The sequence below is a fragment of the Pseudochaenichthys georgianus genome, unplaced genomic scaffold (genome assembly GCF_902827115.2).
Source record: "Pseudochaenichthys georgianus unplaced genomic scaffold, fPseGeo1.2 scaffold_503_arrow_ctg1, whole genome shotgun sequence".
Taxonomy (NCBI): Eukaryota; Metazoa; Chordata; class Actinopteri; order Perciformes; family Channichthyidae; genus Pseudochaenichthys; species Pseudochaenichthys georgianus.
The window spans coordinates 175,690-195,689 of NW_027263064.1; the positions used below are offsets into that span (position 1 = coordinate 175,690).

Here is a 20,000-nt window from a genome sequence, read left to right on the forward strand (position 1 = left end):
GGTTCATAGACTCTACCATTGGGTTCATAGACTCTACCATTGGGTTCAGTGACTCTACCATTGGGTTCAGAGACTCTACCATTGGGTTCATAGACTCTACCATTGGGTTCAGAGACTCTACCATTGGGTTCATAGACTCTACCATTGGGTTCAGTGACTCTACCATTGGGTTCAGAGACTCTACCATTGGGTTCAGTGACTCTACCATTGGGTTCAGTGACTCTACCATTGGGTTCAGTGACTCTACCATTGGGTTCAGAGACTCTACCATTGGGTTCATAGACTCTACCATTGGGTTCATAGACTCTACCATTGGGTTCATAGACTCTACCATTGGGTTCATAGACTCTACCATTGGGTTCATAGACTCTACCATTGGGTTCAGTGACTCTACCATTGGGTTCAGAGACTCTACCATTGGGTTCATAGACTCTACCATTGGGTTCAGTAGACTCTACCATTGGGTTCAGAGACTCTACCATTGGGTTCATAGACTCTACCATTGGGTTCATAGACTCTACCATTGGGTTCAGTGACTCTACCATTGGGTTCATAGACTCTACCATTGGGTTCAGTGACTCTACCATTGGGTTCATAGACTCTACCATTGGGTTCATAGACTCTACCATTGGGTTCATAGACTCTACCATTGGGTTCAGTGACTCTAACATTGGGTTCATAGACTCTACCATTGGGTTCAGTGACTCTACCATTGGGTTCAGTGACTCTACCATTGGGTTCAGTGACTCTACCATTGGGTTCAGTGACTCTACCATTGGGTTCAGTGACTCTACCATTGGGTTCATAGACTCTACCATTGGGTTCATAGACTCTACCATTGGGTTCAGAGACTCTACCATTGGGTTCAGTGACTCTACCATTGGGTTCAGAGACTCTACCATTGGGTTCAGAGACTCTACCATTGGGTTCAGAGACTCTACCATTGGGTTCAGTGACTCTACCATTGGGTTCAGTAGACTCTACCATTGGGTTCAGTAGACTCTACCATTGGGTTCAGTGACTCTACCATTGGGTTCATAGACTCTACCATTGGGTTCAGTGACTCTACCATTGGGTTCAGAGACTCTAACATTGGGTTCAGAGACTCTAACATTGGGTTCATAGACTCTACCATTGGGTTCAGAGACTCTACCATTGGGTTCAGAGACTCTACCATTGGGTTCAGTGACTCTAACATTGGGTTCAGAGACTCTACCATTGGGTTCAGAGACTCTACCATTGGGTTCAGTGACTCTACCATTGGGTTCAGAGACTCTAACATTGGGTTCAGAGACTCTACCATTGGGTTCAGTGACTCTAACATTGGGTTCAGAGACTCTACCATTGGGTTCAGAGACTCTAACATTGGGTTCAGAGACTCTAACATTGGGTTCAGAGACTCTACCATTGGGTTCAGAGACTCTACCATTGGGTTCATAGACTCTAACATTGGGTTCATAGACTCTAACATTGGGTTCAGAGACTCTACCATTGGGTTCAGAGACTCTAACATTGGGTTCAGAGACTCTACCATTGGGTTCAGAGACTCTACCATTGGGTTCAGTGACTCTACCATTGGGTTCAGTGACTCTACCATTGGGTTCAGTGACTCTACCATTGGGTTCAGTGACTCTACCATTGGGTTCATAGACTCTACCATTGGGTTCAGTGACTCTACCATTGGGTTCAGTGACTCTACCATTGGGTTCAGTGACTCTACCATTGGGTTCAGTGACTCTACCATTGGGTTCAGTGACTCTACCATTGGGTTCAGTGACTCTACCATTGGGTTCAGTGACTCTACCATTGGGTTCAGTGACTCTACCATTGGGTTCATAGACTCTACCATTGGGTTCAGTGACTCTACCATTGGGTTCAGTGACTCTACCATTGGGTTCAGTGACTCTACCATTGGGTTCAGTAGACTCTACCATTGGGTTCAGTGACTCTACCATTGGGTTCATAGACTCTACCATTGGGTTCATAGACTCTACCATTGGGTTCAGTGACTCTACCATTGGGTTCATAGACTCTAACATTGGGTTCAGAGACTCTACCATTGGGTTCAGTGACTCTACCATTGGGTTCAGTGACTCTACCATTGGGTTCATAGACTCTAACATTGGGTTCATAGACTCTACCATTGGGTTCAGTGACTCTACCATTGGGTTCATAGACTCTACCATTGGGTTCATAGACTCTACCATTGGGTTCATAGACTCTACCATTGGGTTCAGAGACTCTACCATTGGGTTCATAGACTCTACCATTGGGTTCATAGACTCTACCATTGGGTTCAGAGACTCTACCATTGGGTTCATAGACTCTACCATTGGGTTCAGTGACTCTACCATTGGGTTCATAGACTCTACCATTGGGTTCATAGACTCTAACATTGGGTTCAGAGACTCTACCATTGGGTTCAGAGACTCTACCATTGGGTTCATAGACTCTAACATTTGGGTTCAGAGACTCTACCATTGGGTTCATAGACTCTACCATTGGGTTCAGAGACTCTACCATTGGGTTCAGAGACTCTACCATTGGGTTCAGAGACTCTACCATTGGGTTCATAGACTCTACCATTGGGTTCAGTGACTCTACCATTGGGTTCATAGACTCTACCATTGGGTTCAGAGACTCTACCATTGGGTTCAGAGACTCTACCATTGGGTTCATAGACTCTAACATTTGGTTCAGAGACTCTAACATTGGGTTCAGAGACTCTAACATTGGGTTCAGAGACTCTAACATTGGGTTCAGTGATCTTGAGGGAGTGTATATTGATCTTGAGGGAGTGTATATTGATCTTGAGGGAGTGTATATTGATCTTGAGGGAGTGTATATTGATCTTGAGGGAGTGTATAGTGATCTTGAGGGAGTGTATATTGATCTTGAGGGAGTGTATATTGATCTTGAGGGAGTGTATAGTGATCTTGAGGGAGTGTATAGTGATCTTGAGGGAGTGTATATTGATCTTGAGGGAGTGTATATTGATCTTGAGGGAGTGTATAGTGATCTTGAGGGAGTGTATAGTGATCTTGCGGGTGTGTATAATAGCCGCTTTCACACCAAGTACTTTGCCGTACTTAGTTCCCAGCATTTAGTTCGCCCATGGAACTAAAGAGCAGATCGCGTTCACACCGGAATAAGTCCCTGAGGGAAGATTACGCAAATGAAGCCGATGACGTCACTTCTTCTTCTTCTGCTTTGGGTTTACTGGCAGGCCGCAAACCACTTCACGGCGTATACTGCCACCCAGTATACGCCGGGTGGCAGTATAGGCAAGTCCCCGGCCGGAAGTCCCCGGAGTTCGGGACTGTAAATCGCCAGAACGCCGACACCTCCTCATCTCCACCGCTCCCATGTTTTCTTTGTGTTGCCAGACGTTATTCCCTCTCCGTTGGTGCGCAGGGCTAATGCTAATAATGCTAATGCCAGCAAATATGGCATGGGGGTAAAAGTCCTCATGAACTAAGTTCTCTTTTTGGTGTGAACGCAAAATCCCAGGAACTATCGGAACTAAACGGGAAAAGTACTCCGCGTTCACACCGGAGTACTTTTCCCCTTTAGTTCCGTTAGTACCCCTTATGTTGCGTTCACACCGGAGTACTTTTCCCCTTTAGTTCCGTTAGTACCCCTTATGTTGCGTTCACACCGGAGTACTTTTCCCCTTTAGTTCCGTTAGTACCCCTTATGTTGCGTTCACACCGGAGTACTTTCCCCTTTAGTTCCGTTAGTACCCCTTATGTTGCGTTCACACCGGAGTACTTTCCCCTTTAGTTCCGTTAGTACCCCTTATGTTGCGTTCACACCGGAGTGCTTTCCCCCTTTAGTTCCGTTAGTACCCCTTATGTTGCGTTCACACCGGAGTACTTTCCCCCTTTAGTTCCGTTAGTACCCCTTATGTTGCGTTCACACCGGAGTACTTTCCCCCTTTAGTTCCGTTAGTACCCCTTATGTTGCGTTCACACCGGAGTACTTTTCCCCTTTAGTTCCGTTAGTACCCCTTATGTTGCGTTCACACCAAAAGGAGTGCTTAGTGCCGGGAACTTTTACCCCCATTGTTAGTGCCTGCTGAGAGGTGGTACTATCCTGGGGGGAAAAAGTCCCCCAGTTCTGATTGGCTGGGCGAATTGCAAACCACGCCCCGTAAAACTCGGAAAAGTTTTGTAAAGCCGCCATTGTATTTGTGGCATTAGAATTATTAGCATTAGCCCCGCGCACCAACGCAGAGAGAATAACTTATGGCAACACAAAAGAAAACATGGGAGCGGTGGAGATGAGGAGGTGTCGGCGTTCTGGCGATTTACTCGGAAGGCTTCAGTAGAAGCTGAAGCTTTCCCCAACTCCGGGGACTTCGGGCCCGGGACTTCGGTTGGCAGTATACGCCGTGAAGTTGTTTGCAGCCTGCCAGTAAACCCAAAGCAGAAGAAGAAGAAGTGACGTCAGCGGCTCATTTGCGTAATCTTCCCTCAGGGAAAAGTACTCCGGAGTGAACGCAATTGGTACTTAGTGCCCTGGGGTAATTAGTGGCACTAAGTACCCCAGGGCACTAAGTACTGCAAAGTACGCGGTGTGAACGCGGCTATTGATCTTGAGGGTACTCACTGAACTCCTGCTCGATCTTGCCCTTGAGGAACTCCATCTTGACGGCCTCTCCGTGAACCAGCAGCACATTCCTGGGCTCAGCCATCCTGATGAGCTGCATGATGCCTTTAGCATCTGCATGAGCACTGAAGGACATGTACTCCACCTGCAGCTTCACCTCCAGCTGGGACACACACACACACACACACACACTGTTAGCTGACGACATGTACTCCAGCTGCAGCTTCACCTCCAGCTGTGACACACACACACACACACTGTTAGCTGGCGACATGTACCACACACACACACACACACACACACACACACACACACACACACACACACACACACACACACACACACACACACACACACACACACACACACACACACACACACACACACACACACACACACACACACACACACACACACACACACACACCACACACACACACACACACACACACACACACACACACACACACACACACACACACACACACACACACACACACACACACACACACACACACACACACACACACACACACACACACACCGTAGCCCTGCCCTCCAACTCCAGCTTCCTCTGTCCGTTCAGGATCTTGTGTCCAATGGTTCCCTGAACGCAGTAACCCGGCATGATCACCTGAACACAACAACAACAACAACAGCTGGTTATTACAGGTGAGCTTCCTTCATGATCGCCTGAACACAACAACAACAACAACAACAGCTGGTTATTACAGGTGAGCTTCCTTCATGATCACCTGAACACAACAACAACAACAACAACAGCTGGTTATTACAGGTGAGCTTCCTTCATGATCGCCTGAACACAACAACAACAACAGCTGGTTATTACAGGTGAGCTTCCTTCATGATTTCCTGACAGATGTCAACAACCACTTATTACAGGAACAGTGCATCTGGAAAGTATTCACCCCCCTCAACTTATTTCACATTCTGTTATGTTTCAGCCTTATTTCAAAACGGATTAAATTATTTTTGTTTCTCAACATTCCACACGCAATACCCCATAACGACAAATGGAAAACGTTTTTAAAGAATTTTTCGCAAATGTGTTAAAAATGATCAAATGAAATATCAGATGTACATAATAGACCCTCCAGAAAAACGCGATTCTGCGATCGCAGAATTTACCACATAATCAAGGATTTAGCCCGCACAATCGAGGATTTTAGCCCGCACAATCAAGGATTTTAGCCCGCATAATCAAGGATTTTAGCCCGCATAATCAAGGATTTAGCCCGCATAATCAAGGATTTAGCCTGCATAATCAAGGATTTAGCCCGCACAATCAAGGATTTAGCCCGCACAATCAAGGATTTAGCCCGCACAATCAAGGATTTAGCCCGCACAATCAAGGATTTTAGCCCGCATAATCAAGGATTTTAGCCCGCATAATCAAGGATTTAGCCCGCACAATCAAGGATTTAGCCCGCACAATCAAGGATTTAGCCCGCACAATCAAGGATTTAGCCCGCACAATCAAGGATTTAGCCCGCACAATCAAGGATTTTAGCCCGCACAATCAAGGATCTCTGCAGCACTCCCCCAATCAGGCCTTCCTGGTAGAGTGGCCAGGAGGAAGCCACTCCTCAGCAAAAGGCACATGAAAGCTCCCATGGAGCACCTAGAGGACTCTCAGACCATGAGAAAAACAAATTGTCTGGTCTGATGAAACCAAATTTGGCCTGAATGCCAAGCATCATGTCTGGAGGAACCCAGGCACCGCTCATCACCTGGCCAACACCATCCCTCCAGTGAAGCATGGTGGAGGCAGCAGCAGGAACTGGGAGGTTCTTCAGCAGCAGGAACTGGGAGGTTCTTCAGCAGCAGGAACTGGGAGATTCTTCAGCAGCAGGAACTGGGAGGTTCTTCAGCATCATGCTGTGGGAGGTTCTTCAGCAGCAGGAACTGGGAGGTTCTTCAGCAGCAGGAACTGGGAGGTTCCTCAGCAGCAGGAACTGGGAGGTTCTTCAGCAGCAGGAACTGGGAGCTTCTTCAGCAGCAGGAACTGGGAGGTTCTTCAGCAGCAGGAACTGGGAGGTTCCTCAGCAGCAGGAACTGGGAGGTTCTTCAGCAGCAGGAACTGGGAGGTTCTTCAGCATCATGCTGTGGGAGGTTCTTCAGCAGCAGGAACTGGGAGGTTCTTCAGCAGCAGGAAGTGGGAGGTTCTTCAGCAGCAGGAACTGGGAGGTTCTTCAGCAGCAGGAAGTGGGAGGTTCTTCAGCAGCAGGAACTGGGAGGTTCTTCAGCAGCAGGAACTGGGAGGTTCTTCAGCAGCAGGAACTGGGAGGTTCTTCAGCAGCAGGAACTGGGAGGTCAGGATCAAGGGAAAGATGAATGCAGCGATGTACAGGGAGGTCCTTGATGAAAACCTGCTCCAGAGCGCTCTGGACCTCAGACTGGGTCGAAGGTCCAGCTTTCAACAGGACAAGAACCCAAAGCACACAGCCACGATAACAGAGGAGTGGCTTCGGGTCTGTGAATGTCCTTGAGTGGCCCAGCCAGAGCCCAGACTTGAACCGGATTGAATATCTCTGGAGAGATCTGAAAATGGCTGTCACCGACACTCCCCATCCGACCCGATGGAGCCTGAGACGATCTGCAGAGAAGAATGGGAGAAGCTTCCCAAAGATCTCACTACTGGAGGCTGCTGGGGACCGCATGACAGTCTTGACCGGGGTCTTGAGAGGGGTCTCACTACCGGAGGCTGCTGGGGACCGCATGACAGTCTTGACCGGAGTCCTGAGAGAGGTCTGACTACCAGAGGCTGCTGGGGACCGCATGAGAGTCTTGACCGGGGTCCTGAGAGGGGTCTGACTACCAGAGCCTACTGGAGACCGCATGAGAGTCTTGACCGGGGTCCTGAGAGGGGTCTGACTACCAGAGGCTGCTGGGGACCGCATGAGAGTCTTGACCGGAGTCCTGAGAGGGGTCTGACTACCAGAGGCTGCTGTGTTTATGCTGGAGGTACTTGAGATTGCCAGGCCCTTAAATCGTATGCATTCTTCCTCCTCTCGCAGCAGCAGTGGCACTCTGCTGCCTGGGTTTTAGCCCCTAATAAGCCCAGAGATGGTGATGGTGTGGATAAACGAGGTGAACAGAGGGATTGATGCGGTGGAGGATGAAGGACCAGCAAGTAAGACTAAGACTGACAGCGTTCAGCCGGCGGCAGAGGGGCAAGCAAGTGGCAAGGAGTTCAGGTGGGAGTACGGGGTTCAGTGGGAGCAAGAGTTTGAGGGGCTGAGGAGGGAAGGTGGCAGAATGTTCTGCGACATCTGTAGAGAAGCTGAGTAAGGGATTTGTCCGAGGGTGCACGGCGATGCAGCGTTCAGGCGACAGCAGGTCAATTGAGTTGTTCTTGTAAATGTTTAGTTCATATTTTGATTGTAATTGTCTCATTTAAAACGATGGCATTGTTCATATTAGCCTGTTGAGGCTCAGTGGTCGTGGTGTTGTTAGCGGCCTCTGCCCCCTCTGCTGGCTGTCAGTGCAGGAACCAATAAATCATTCATGTTCGTGTTGACATGGAAAGTGACCACACGGTCGGTGTCTTTGTTCATCTTCTTTTTTTTCTTCATGCTCTTAAAAGTTCTGTATGAATCATTAAAACATTTTTATGTTTGAACATTTGCTGCTCAGTACCCAAACATAAATATTAAATACGTCTCATCTCATCATTAAAACATGAAAAATAAAATGACCGGTAATAATAGATTATGACGGAAATGTTACGATCCTGTCCGTCAAAATGACTGACAACCAAAAAGTCTAACGCAACCACTGTCTCCAGGCAACAATTGTATCCGAGCCAAAGCCCTCATGGAGCGGACACATTCCTCCATGATGGGAAACAGACGTTTTTTTTCTGAGTCCTCTCAAAAACTGGGTTTCCGATTTCGTGCAGATGGTAGCTTGAAAAACATGAATGAATTTTTTTTTGACGGAGGAGGGGAGGTCTCGATTCCCCTCTCCGTTGGAAAACGCAACGGGGGAGTGGAAAAGTGTCCGGGGCTTCCGCCCGAAGCGCCGAAGACTTGAGCTTTTTGGAGCCCCTCCCTCGTTGGCACTTTTTTTTAACTTCATTTTTGATTATTTTAAGATATAATTGACCGTTTTCTTTACTTTTTTCAGATTTCCACGGGTGGGGGCGCATGGCAGGCCGCCTATGAGCTCCCAAATTCGGCCTGGAACCTCCGGGAATTGTGGGCTAAGCTCCATAAACTGACAAAGTCACCCAGAAATGTCACTTTAATAGCCCAAAAATATATAATACAAATACATTTAAATAGTAAAAGGTACAATTGTGCTCCTAATTACCCGGAATTTGATTTATATAGCCCCATGATAGTGAATCAAAATCATTTTCATGGAAAAAAGTGTTAAAACGCCTGATTAATATGTTTGTAATGCTGGCAGCAGGTTCACTGCTGTAAGCAGGGTCTCACACTCAAAGGCACCTAGGCAGAGCTCCAGGGTGATGCACAAGGCTTTCATACCCAGCAATAAGTGTTTGAAAGCTGGGGAAAAGTGCTGTGAATACAGGGAGAGAGCAGCCAGAGAGAAGCGGGCTGTGAGAGCCACAGAGCGCACCCACAGATCTCCTTGCAGCGCATGGCTCTTGCACCCAGACTGCACCCAGAGAACAGGCTGCAGGAAAAGTGATTGAATCCTGGGTATCCATGTTTTAAATAGTCTGATACCTCCAGGGCGCATCACCACATTTTACAAGCCAGGGAAGGTGCCTGAATCCTGGGTAAACATTGGTTAATTGTTTTTAAATGTGTGAAACAGTGTTTTGTCACTTTCAAAACTCTCCCGTCATTGACCGGAGAAATGGGGTCGATGTTGTTTTCAATCTGACCGTTAATATTGCGAGTGGAGCCTCGCGGTTTTTCAGGTTGATATGTGAAGCTCATTAGCTAGCCAACATGTTTAGTAAAATATTAGAAGTGAGGCTACTAGACTAACGTTAGGTCAACTGTAATAGCCTCACTAGTGTTTTGCAGTTGCTAGCAGCTTATTGGGATGTCATGCTAGACAGACAGGCATTGGTTTGATATAATAAATTAAGCGTTATTGTTAGTTGAGCATGTCAGCCTGCAGCCCCACTTCCTGTCTCTCTCTAACTCATAGCAGATGGCTGCACTAAAGAAAAGGCTCAGAGAGGAAACCAGTTGTAAGATGTTTAAAAGTTCATTAAACATAATATATGCTTAAACGCATTTAAAGAAGTTGTGTTGGAGTTTCTGTTATTCTACATTTTGACACCAAGATTTTCTGATTCTCCTGAAAATGTATGTCGGTTCCAAATATCGGTTATCGGTCTCCTTGGTTACTTATAATCGGTATCGGCCTTGAAAAAGCCATATCGGTCGATCCCTAGAAAAGGCCTTTGGCCTGTGTGTGTGTGTGTGTGTGTGTGTGTGTGTATGTACATTATGTAATAGAGACATCCAGTGTGTGTGAGAGAGAGGTAGAGAGTGGTTGTGTGTGGTAGAGATGTTCAGTGTGTGTGTGTGTGTGTGTGTGTGTGTGTGTGTGTGTGTGTGTGTGTGTGTGTGTGTGTGTGAGAGATAGTGGTTGTGTTGTGTGTGGTAGAGATGTTCAGTGTGTGTGTGTGTGTGTGTGTGTGTGTGTGTGTGTGTGTGTGTGTGTGTGCATGAGAGAGAGTGGTTGTGTTGTGTGTGTGTGTGTGTGTGGTAGAGATGTTCAGTGTGTGTGTGTGTGTGTGTGTGTGTGTGCATGTGGTAGAGATGTTCAGTGTGTGTGTGTGTGTGTGTGCGTGCGCATGTGGTAGAGATGTTCAGTGTGTGTGTGTGTGTGTGTGTGTGTGTGTGTGTGTGTGTGTGTGTGTGTGTGTGTGTGGTAGAGATGTTCAGTGTGTGTGTGTGTGTGTGTGTGTGTGTGTGTGTGTGTCTGTGGGCGCGTCTGCTCTGATTGGAAGATGTCGCTCAGCTGTTCAGGGCCACAGTGTGATGGGTGCTGGCGCTCTGAGCTCGTCAGCTGGAGTTATGACATCATCACACAGGTGTTTGAGCTAATGACGTATTATCAAAACAACTGCCCGTGAGTCCAGAGATCAAAGGTTTCCATGGTGATGTGCAGTAATCAGTCAGAGCGGAGCTTTTTCATTGATCTGAATGAGAGACAAAGCTCTTACATGGGAACGTTTTGTTGAAGAACCGTAGCAGATATCGGTGAAATGTCAATGCGTGGAGCGTCTCAGGACCGTGGGGAGTGTCTGTGTGTCTTTTTTGAGCTTTTGGGTCAATAATGTGGCATGTTTGGCAGATTAAGTAAAGGTGTGCGGTAGGTGTGTGAGGAAAGAGCAGGCTGTATTTACAATTGATCTTAATGGAGACATGTTGACAGTGTTTCTCTCTTCAGGCCCTCAAGAGGCATTTTGTTTAATTTATTTTATCAATTTTTTTTATTTTCCAACCTAGGAGAGATTTCCTACGTTTTCCATGAAAGAATATGTCTGAGGAGTGTAGGGTTTGGGAATTATGGCAAGTTTAAATACTTTTGGGGGAGAATTTCAAGCACTGCTCGACTCTGTTTTGAGATCAAAGCACTCTAGACTCAACCAGCTGCTCCATCCACTCTCATGTTAACATCTGAAAAAGGCCTCTCTGCCAAGCTCCAAACTAAGTTCAATATCTCAAAAAGTGTAAAAGATATCAAAAATCTGAAGAACAAGTTTTATAGCTGAAGGTCTTGTGATCATTTTAAAGTCTCTAGCTGAAAGTATGTGGAAGGAGAAGCATTTGGCGTAAGGGGTAGTAAAAGAGGATTTGAAGGCTCCTCCCATTGACTTCCATGTTAAAAAAAGAGTTTAAAAAGCTGAATATTTCAAAAAGTATAACATATTTTGAAAAAGTTGAAGGTTTCCCATCGATTCCAGAAAAGGCTGAATAGTTTAATATTTGAATGGTTTCTGTAGCTGAAAATAAGCTGAGGTTATGGAGAGCCAAAGTATTGGTGAAATAATAATAACTAGAAAATGCATTGCAATGACTTTGTTGAAAACTTGAAAGTGAAATGTTAAACTGGAAGAGTAGGAAAAATAGTGAAGAAGCTGAAAGGCAGGGTCGGTAATTTTGGAGAAACCAGCTCGAGTGGTCTGCAGCTGAAAGTAGGCTGAGGGAGTTCAGTATCAGAAGTAGGTAGTATGAAGTCTCCATCAGACAGAACAGTCTGTGTTTGTTTCTGTGCTGAGCACCTCATCACAACACCTGTGTGAGTCCAGAGATCAAAGCTTTCAATCTGCCCAGCAGCACCATGGTTACCAGCTGCAGCACCATGGTTACCAGCTGCAGAACCATGGTTACCAGCTGCAGCACCATACCAGCTGCAGCACCATGGTTACCAGCTGCAGCACTATGGTTACCAGCTGCAGCACTATGGTTACCAGCTGCAGAACCATGGTTACCAGCTGCAGCACCATGGTTACCAGCTGCAGCTCCATGGTTACCAGCTGCAGCACTATGGTTACCAGCTGCAGCAACATGGTTACCAGCTGCAGCAACATGGTTACCAGCTGCAGCACCATGGTTACCAGATGCAGCAACATGGTTACCAGCTGCAGTACCATGGTTACCAGCTGCAGCACCATGGTTACCAGCTGCAGCAACATGGTTACCAGCTGCAGCACCATGGTTACCAGCTGCAGCACCATGGTTACCAGCTGCAGTACCATGGTTACCAGCTGCAGCACCATGGTTACCAGCTGCAGCACCATGGTTACCAGCTGCAGCACTGAATGCATTGAGGATTATATCTGACCATTTTGACACCTGTTCAAAAACTATGGCTCTCATCAAAAAACGAACAGACCGTGACATCAGGGAACGCCGATGAACTGAAAGATATGTTTTGTTGGGTTTTGTGTGGTAAATGTGAAGAGGAGAGCAGTTTGTCTAAAGTGTACTCCTCTCTGTTCTGAAGAAAGATCCGGATGTTTTTTGCATAGGAGCCTAATGGGAGCGAGGTGGACTTTTTGTCTCTTCATGCCCTCAAGAGGCATTCTGTTTAATATTTGTTCTACTATACTAATAAGACTGTAACATACAAAGTGAAGGGGTATGAATACTTTCCGGATGCACTGTATGTAATAACAATAAGTCTCTCACCATGTTCTTCTCGTGTCCCGCCCACTTCTTAAAGATCTGCAGAGACTGACCAGCGTGGAGCATCCCAGGCGTCGCGAACACCACCTGAAGAACAGATATACAGTATTATAACAGGACCCTGAACGCATCACCTGAAGGTACACAGATATACTATTACTAGCAGGGACCCTGAACGCACCACCTGCACGTACACAGATATATATATATATTCAGTACCATAGGTCCGGGGTTGTCGGCGTAGGAACGGTCGAAAGCTTTGATGTGTTTGAACTCGAACATGTTCCTCTGGACGAAGGTCTTCCGGATCTTCTGATTGGTCCAGGTGATGAACAGCTTGTAGTAATGATTGGCCTTCTCCGTCAGACCGGTGGAGAAATAGATGGGAGCCTTCAGGTTCATCCTCTCCCTGTGGAAAGAACTGGTATTACACCATCATACTTTCAGGGTCATCCTCTCCCTGTGGAGAGAACTGGTATTACACCATCACACTTTCAGGGTCATCCTCTCCCTGTGGAGAGAACTGGTATTACACCATCACACTTTCAGGGTCATCCTCTCCCTGTGGAGGGAACTGGTATTACACCATCACACTTTCAGGGTCATCCTCTCCCTGTGGAGGGAACTGGTATTACACCATCATACTTTCAGGGTCATCCTCTCCCTGTGGAGAGAACTGGTATTACACCATCACACTTTCAGGGTCATCCTCTCCCTGTGGAGAGAACTGGTATTACACCATCACACTTTCAGGGTCATCCTCTCCCTGTGGAGAGAACTGGTATTACACCATCACACTTTCAGGGTCATCCTCTCCCTGTGGAGAGAACTGGTATTACACCATCACACTTTCAGGGTCATCCTCTCCCTGTGGAGAGAACTGGTATTACACCATCATACTTTCAGGTTCATCCTCTCCCTTTGGAGAGAACTGGGGTTACACCATCATACTTTCAGGTTCATCCTCTCCCTGTGGAGGGAACTGGTATTACACCATCATACGTTCAGGGTCATCCTCTCCCTGTGGAGGGAACTGGTATTACACCATCATACTTTCAGGTTCATCCTCTCCCTGTGGGGGGAACTGGTATTACACCATCATACTTTCAGGGTCATCCTCTCCCTGTGGAGGGAACTGGTATTACACCATCATACTTTCAGGGTCATCCTCTCCCTGTGGAGAGAACTGGTATTACACCATCATACTTTCAGGGTCATCCTCTCCCTGTGGAGAGAACTGGTATTACACCATCATACGTTCAGGGTCATCCTCTCCCTGTGGAGAGAACTGGTATTACACCATCATACGTTCAGGGTCATCCTCTCCCTGTGGAGAGAACTGGTATTACACCATCATACTTTCAGGGTCATCCTCTCCCTGTGGAGAGAACTGGTATTACACCATCATACTTTCAGGGTCATCCTCTCCCTGTGGAGGGAACTGGTATTACACCATCATACTTTCAGGGTCATCCTCTCCCTGTGGAGAGAACTGGTATTACACCATCATACTTTCAGGGTCATCCTCTCCCTGAGGAGAGAACTGGTATTACACCATCATACTTTCAGGTTCATCCTCTCCCTGTGGAGGGAACTGGTATTACACCATCATACTTTCAGGGTCATCCTCTCCCTGTGGAGAGAACTGGTATTACACCATCATACTTTCAGGGTCATCCTCTCCCTGTGGAGGGAACTGGTATTACACCATCATACGTTGAAGTGGTATTACATCAGCTGGTGAGTTAATATGGGATGTTTTTATAAACTACAGTTCATCGAGGTGTCTTTATGATTCAGATCATGTCCTGAGAGTCTAGTAATAATAAAGGGTCAGTTTTACCAGAAGGTCTCCAGCAGGATGCAGAGCTCCTGAGCTCGACCCAGAGCAAACACCGGGATCAGGACCTGCGCACACACACACACGCACACACACACACACACAGTTTATACTATAACACACTAATAATAATACTCTCATATATTATGTGTATATATGATGCTTATATGTACCTTGCCCCCCCTCTCGATGCTCTCGTGCACTTTCTTCAGAAAGTCTCTCTCTCTGCAGCGCTTCGAGTCTCTGATGGTCGTGGCGTACGTCGACTCTGAGATCAGGACGTCAGGACGACACTTATCTATCCACGCAGCACTGCACACACACACACACACACACGCATACACAGACACACACACACAGAGAGTGAGGAAGAGGAGGAGGGTGATGATGAAGATGAAGTATAATGGCAGCAGACTCACCCCAGGTGTCGGTCAGGAGTCATGTTGTAGTCGCCCTGAAACAGAGAGAAGAAGTTATCACAGATGCTGATATAATATATATATATATATATATATATGTGTAAAGGTGTTTCAGTAGGTCATGTGATGGAGGTGTTCTGTAGGTCATGTGATGGAGGTGTTCTGTAGGTCATGTGATGGAGGTGTTTCTGTAGGTCATGTGATGGAGGTGTTTCTGTAGGTCATGTGATGGAGGTGTTTCTGTAGGTCATGTGATGGAGGTGTTCTGTAGGTCATGTGATGGAGGTGTTCTGTAGGTCATGTGATGGAGGTGTTCTGTAGGTCATGTGATGGAGGTGTTCTGTAGGTCATGTGATGGAGGTGTTCTGTAGGTCATGTGATGGAGGTGTTCTGTAGGTCATGTGATGGAGGTGTTCTGTAGGTCATGTGATGGAGGTGTTCTGTAGGTCATGTGATGGAGGTGTTCTGTAGGTCATGTGATGGAGGTGTTCTGTAGGTCATGTGATGGAGGTGTTCTGTAGGTCATGTGATGGAGGTGTTCTGTAGGTCATGTGATGGAGGTGTTTCTGTAGGTCATGTGATGGAGGTGTTCTGTAGGTCATGTGATGGAGGTGTTCTGTAGGTCATGTGATGGAGGTGTTCTGTAGGTCATGTGATGGAGGTGTTCTGTAGGTCATGTGATGGAGGTGTTCAGTAGGTCATGTGATGGAGGTGTTCTGTAGGTCATGTGATGGAGGTGTTCTGTAGGTCATGTGATGGAGGTGTTCTGTAGGTCATGTGATGGAGGTGTTCTGTAGGTCATGTGATGGAGGTGTTCTGTAGGTCATGTGATGGAGGTGTTTCAGTAGGTCATGTGATGGAGGTGTTCTGTAGGTCATGTGATGGAGGTGGTTCTGTAGGTCATGTGATGGAGGTGTTTCTGTAGGTCATGTGATGGAGGTGTTCTGTAGGTCATGTGATGGAGGTGTTCTGTAGGTCATGTGATGGAGGTGGTTCTGTAGGTCATGTGATGGAGGTGTTCTGTAGGTCATGTGATGGAGGTGTTCTGTAGGTCATGTGATGGAGGTGTTTCAGTAGGTCATGTGATGGAGGTGTTCTGTAGGTCATGTGATGGAGGTGGTTCTGTAGGTCATGTGATGGAGGTGTTCTGTAGGTCATGTGATGGAGGTGTTCTGTAGGTCATGTGATGGAGGTGTTCTGTAGGTCATGTGATGGAGGTGTTCTGTAGGTCATGTGATGGAGGTGGTTCTGTAGGTCATGTGATGGAGGTGTTCTGTAGGTCATGTGATGGAGGTGTTCTGTAGGTCATGTGATGGAGGTGTTTCAGTAGGTCATGTGATGGAGGTGTTCTGTAGGTCATGTGATGGAGGTGTTTCTGTAGGTCATGTGATGGAGGTGTTCTGTAGGTCATGTGATGGAGGTGTTCTGTAGGTCATGTGATGGAGGTGGTTCTGTAGGTCATGTGATGGAGGTGTTCTGTAGGTCATGTGATGGAGGTGGTTCTGTAGGTCATGTGATGGAGGTGTTCTGTAGGTCATGTGATGGAGGTGTTCTGTAGGTCATGTGATGGAGGTGTTCTGTAGGTCATGTGATGGAGGTGTTCTGTAGGTCATGTGATGGAGGTGTTCTGTAGGTCATGTGATGGAGGTGTTCTGTAGGTCATGTGATGGAGGTGTTCTGTAGGTCATGTGATGGAGGTGTTCTGTAGGTCATGTGATGGAGGTGTTTCTGTAGGTCATGTGATGGAGGTGTTCTGTAGGTCATGTGATGGAGGTGTTTCTGTAGGTCATGTGATGGAGGTGTTCTGTAGGTCATGTGATGGAGGTGTTCTGTAGGTCATGTGATGGAGGTGTTCTGTAGGTCATGTGATGGAGGTGTTTCTGTAGGTCATGTGATGGAGGTGTTTCAGTAGGTCATGTGATGGAGGTGTTCTGTAGGTCATGTGATGGAGGTGTTCTGTAGGTCATGTGATGGAGGTGTTCTGACTCACGGTGTAGACGACGGACTCAGAGCCCACTTTGATCTGAACCATGGCGGCTCCGAGGACGTGACCCGCGTAATACGCCTTGATCTCCAGCTCATCGTCCACCTACACACACACACACACACACACACACACACACACACACACACACACACACACACACACACACACACACACACACACACACACACACACACACACACACACACACACACACACACACACACACACACACACACACACACACACACACACACACACACACACACACACACACACACACAGTCTGTGATATTGATCTGGAGACCCTCAGGTGAGTGATAGACCCCCAGGTGAGTGATAGACCCCCAGGTGTGTGATAGACCCCCAGGTGTGTGATAGACCCCCAGGTGAGTGATAGACCCTCAGGTGTGTGATAGACCCCCAGGTGAGTGATAGACCCCCAGGTGTGTGATAGACCCCCAGGTGTGTGATAGACCCCCAGGTGTGTGATAGACCCTCAGGTGTGTGATAGACCCCCAGGTGTGTGATAGACCCCCAGGTGTGTGATAGACCCTCAGGTGTGTGATAGACCCCCAGGTGTGTGATAGACCCCCAGGTGAGTGATAGACCCCCAGGTGTGTGATAGACCCCCAGGTGAGTGATAGACCCCCAGGTGTGTGATAGACCCCCAGGTGTGTGATAGACCCCCAGGTGAGTGATAGACCCTCAGGTGTGTGATAGACCCCCAGGTGAGTGATAGACCCTCAGGTGTGTGATAGACCCCCAGGTGAGTGATAGACCCCCAGGTGTGTGATAGACCCCCAGGTGTGTGATAGACCCCCAGGTGAGTGATAGACCCTCAGGTGAGTGATAGACCCCCAGGTGAGTGATAGACCCCCAGGTGTGTGATAGACCCCCAGGTGAGTGATAGACCCCCAGGTGTGTGATAGACCCCCAGGTGAGTGATAGACCCTCAGGTGTGTGATAGACCCCCAGGTGAGTGATAGACCCCCAGGTGTGTGATAGACCCCCAGGTGTGTGATAGACCCTCAGGTGTGTGATAGACCCCCAGGTGAGTGATAGACCCCCAGGTGTGTGATAGACCCCCAGGTGAGTGATAGACCCCCAGGTGTGTGATAGACCCCCAGGTGTGTGATAGACCCCCAGGTGAGTGATAGACCCCCAGGTGTGTGATAGACCCCCAGGTGTGTGATAGACCCCCAGGTGAGTTGAGTGGGAGACCCCCAGGTGAGTGGGAGACCCCCAGGTGTGTGATAGACCCCCAGGTGAGTGATAGACCCCCAGGTGAGTGATAGACCCCCAGGTGTGTGATAGACCCCCAGGTGAGTGATAGACCCCCAGGTGAGTGATAGACCCCCAGGTGTGTGATAGACCCCCAGGTGAGTGGGAGACCCCCAGGTGAGTTGAGTGGGAGACCCCCAGGTGAGTGGGAGACCCCCAGGTGTGTGATAGACCCCCAGGTGAGTGGGAGACCCCCAGGTGAGTGATAGACCCCCAGGTGAGTGATAGACCCCCAGGTGAGTTGAGTGGGAGACCCCCAGGTGAGTGGGAGACCCCCAGGTGTGTGATAGACCCCCAGGTGAGTGGGAGACCCCCAGGTGAGTGATAGACCCCCAGGTGAGTTGAGTGGGAGACCCCCAGGTGTGTGATAGACCCCCAGGTGAGTGGGAGACCCCCAGGTGAGTGGGAGACCCCCAGGTGAGTGGGAGACCCCCAGGTGAGTGATAGACCCCCAGGTGAGTGGGAGACCCCCAGGTGCGTGATCTGGCTCACCTGGACGGTCTGGTGCAGGTTGAGAGGGACTACTTTCTTCATGCAGTCCTTGATCATCTGCGAGGTGAAGAAGTTGGTCTCGCCCTTCTTGTCCACGGTGATCTTCCGGAAGTCCTCCAGCAGGATGGGGCAGATGGCCTTGGTGGGGTGCGTCATGTAGATGGGCCCGTCGTAGCCCACCATCTCGCTCATGAAGGGCAGCGCCCCGCAGTGGTCCAGGTGGAAGTGGCTGGACAACGCGTCGACAGTTATGTGTGTACTCGTGCTTTCTGTTGTTGTTGTTGTTGTTGTTGTGTTCATGTCTGTCTACATGTTAGAGAAGTGTAGTACGCACCTGATGATGACGCAGTCCAGGAACTCCGTGAGCCGTCCGTTCTGAGTGATGTACGAGAAGTCTGGGAACCGCCTCTGAAACACAGCCGTATTACAACAACAACAACAACAACAACAACATGTTTCCTTTGATGCAATGATAGTGATATTACATCGTCGTTGTATCCCATGTGCATGCCACAGTCCAGCATGATGTTCTTCCCCCCGATGGAGACCAGGATGCAGCTGCGCCCCACGTCCTGCCCCGCCCCTACACACACAGAAATACACATATATAAATACACACATATATATATATAAATACACACATATATAAATACATCCTGTGCTCCCAGTCCAAGCCCCTACTGACTGACTACTGTAACTCCATCTGTAATACCTGTAGTACACATCCTTTAAAGACCATACCCTCCTGTAGTACACATCCTTTAAAGACCATACCCTCCTGTAGTACACATCCTTTAAAGACCATACCCTCCTGTACTACACATCCTTTAAAGACCATACCCTCCTGTACTACACATCCTTTAAAGACCATACCCTCCTGTAGTACACATCCTTTAAAGACCATACCCTCCTGTAGGACACATCCTTTAAAGACCATACCCTCCTGTAGTACACATCCTTTAAAGACCATACCCTCCTGTACTACACATCCTTTAAAGACCATACCCTCCTGTACTACACATCCTTTAAAGGCCATACCCTCCTGTAGGACACATCCTTTAAAGACCATACCCTCCTGTAGTACACATCCTTTAAAGACCATACCCTCCTGTAGTACACATCCTTTAAAGGCCATACCCTCCTGTAGTACACATCCTTTAAAGACCATACCCTCCTGTACTACACATCCTTTAAAGGCCATACCCTCCTGTAGTACACATCCT

General features: G+C 47.9%; 1 protein-coding gene across 1 annotated transcript in view; it reads right to left on the reverse strand.

Annotated features, from left to right (window-relative positions):
- Nucleotides 1-4,588: 4,588 nt before the first annotated feature.
- ints11 (integrator complex subunit 11) overlaps nucleotides 4,589-20,000 on the reverse strand; it is a 16,032-nt gene continuing 620 nt past the window's right edge. The window contains exons 2-12 of the mRNA XM_034078863.2: nucleotides 19,263-19,360; nucleotides 19,112-19,185; nucleotides 18,778-19,006; nucleotides 17,008-17,106; nucleotides 15,018-15,052; nucleotides 14,772-14,910; nucleotides 14,602-14,666; nucleotides 12,978-13,167; nucleotides 12,762-12,845; nucleotides 5,156-5,245; nucleotides 4,589-4,774 (exon numbers count right to left, since the gene is read on the reverse strand). Of these exons, the coding sequence (XP_033934754.1) occupies nucleotides 4,589-4,774; nucleotides 5,156-5,245; nucleotides 12,762-12,845; nucleotides 12,978-13,167; nucleotides 14,602-14,666; nucleotides 14,772-14,910; nucleotides 15,018-15,052; nucleotides 17,008-17,106; nucleotides 18,778-19,006; nucleotides 19,112-19,185; nucleotides 19,263-19,360 (1,289 nt within the window). The remainder of the gene's footprint in view (nucleotides 4,775-5,155; nucleotides 5,246-12,761; nucleotides 12,846-12,977; nucleotides 13,168-14,601; nucleotides 14,667-14,771; nucleotides 14,911-15,017; nucleotides 15,053-17,007; nucleotides 17,107-18,777; nucleotides 19,007-19,111; nucleotides 19,186-19,262; nucleotides 19,361-20,000) is intronic.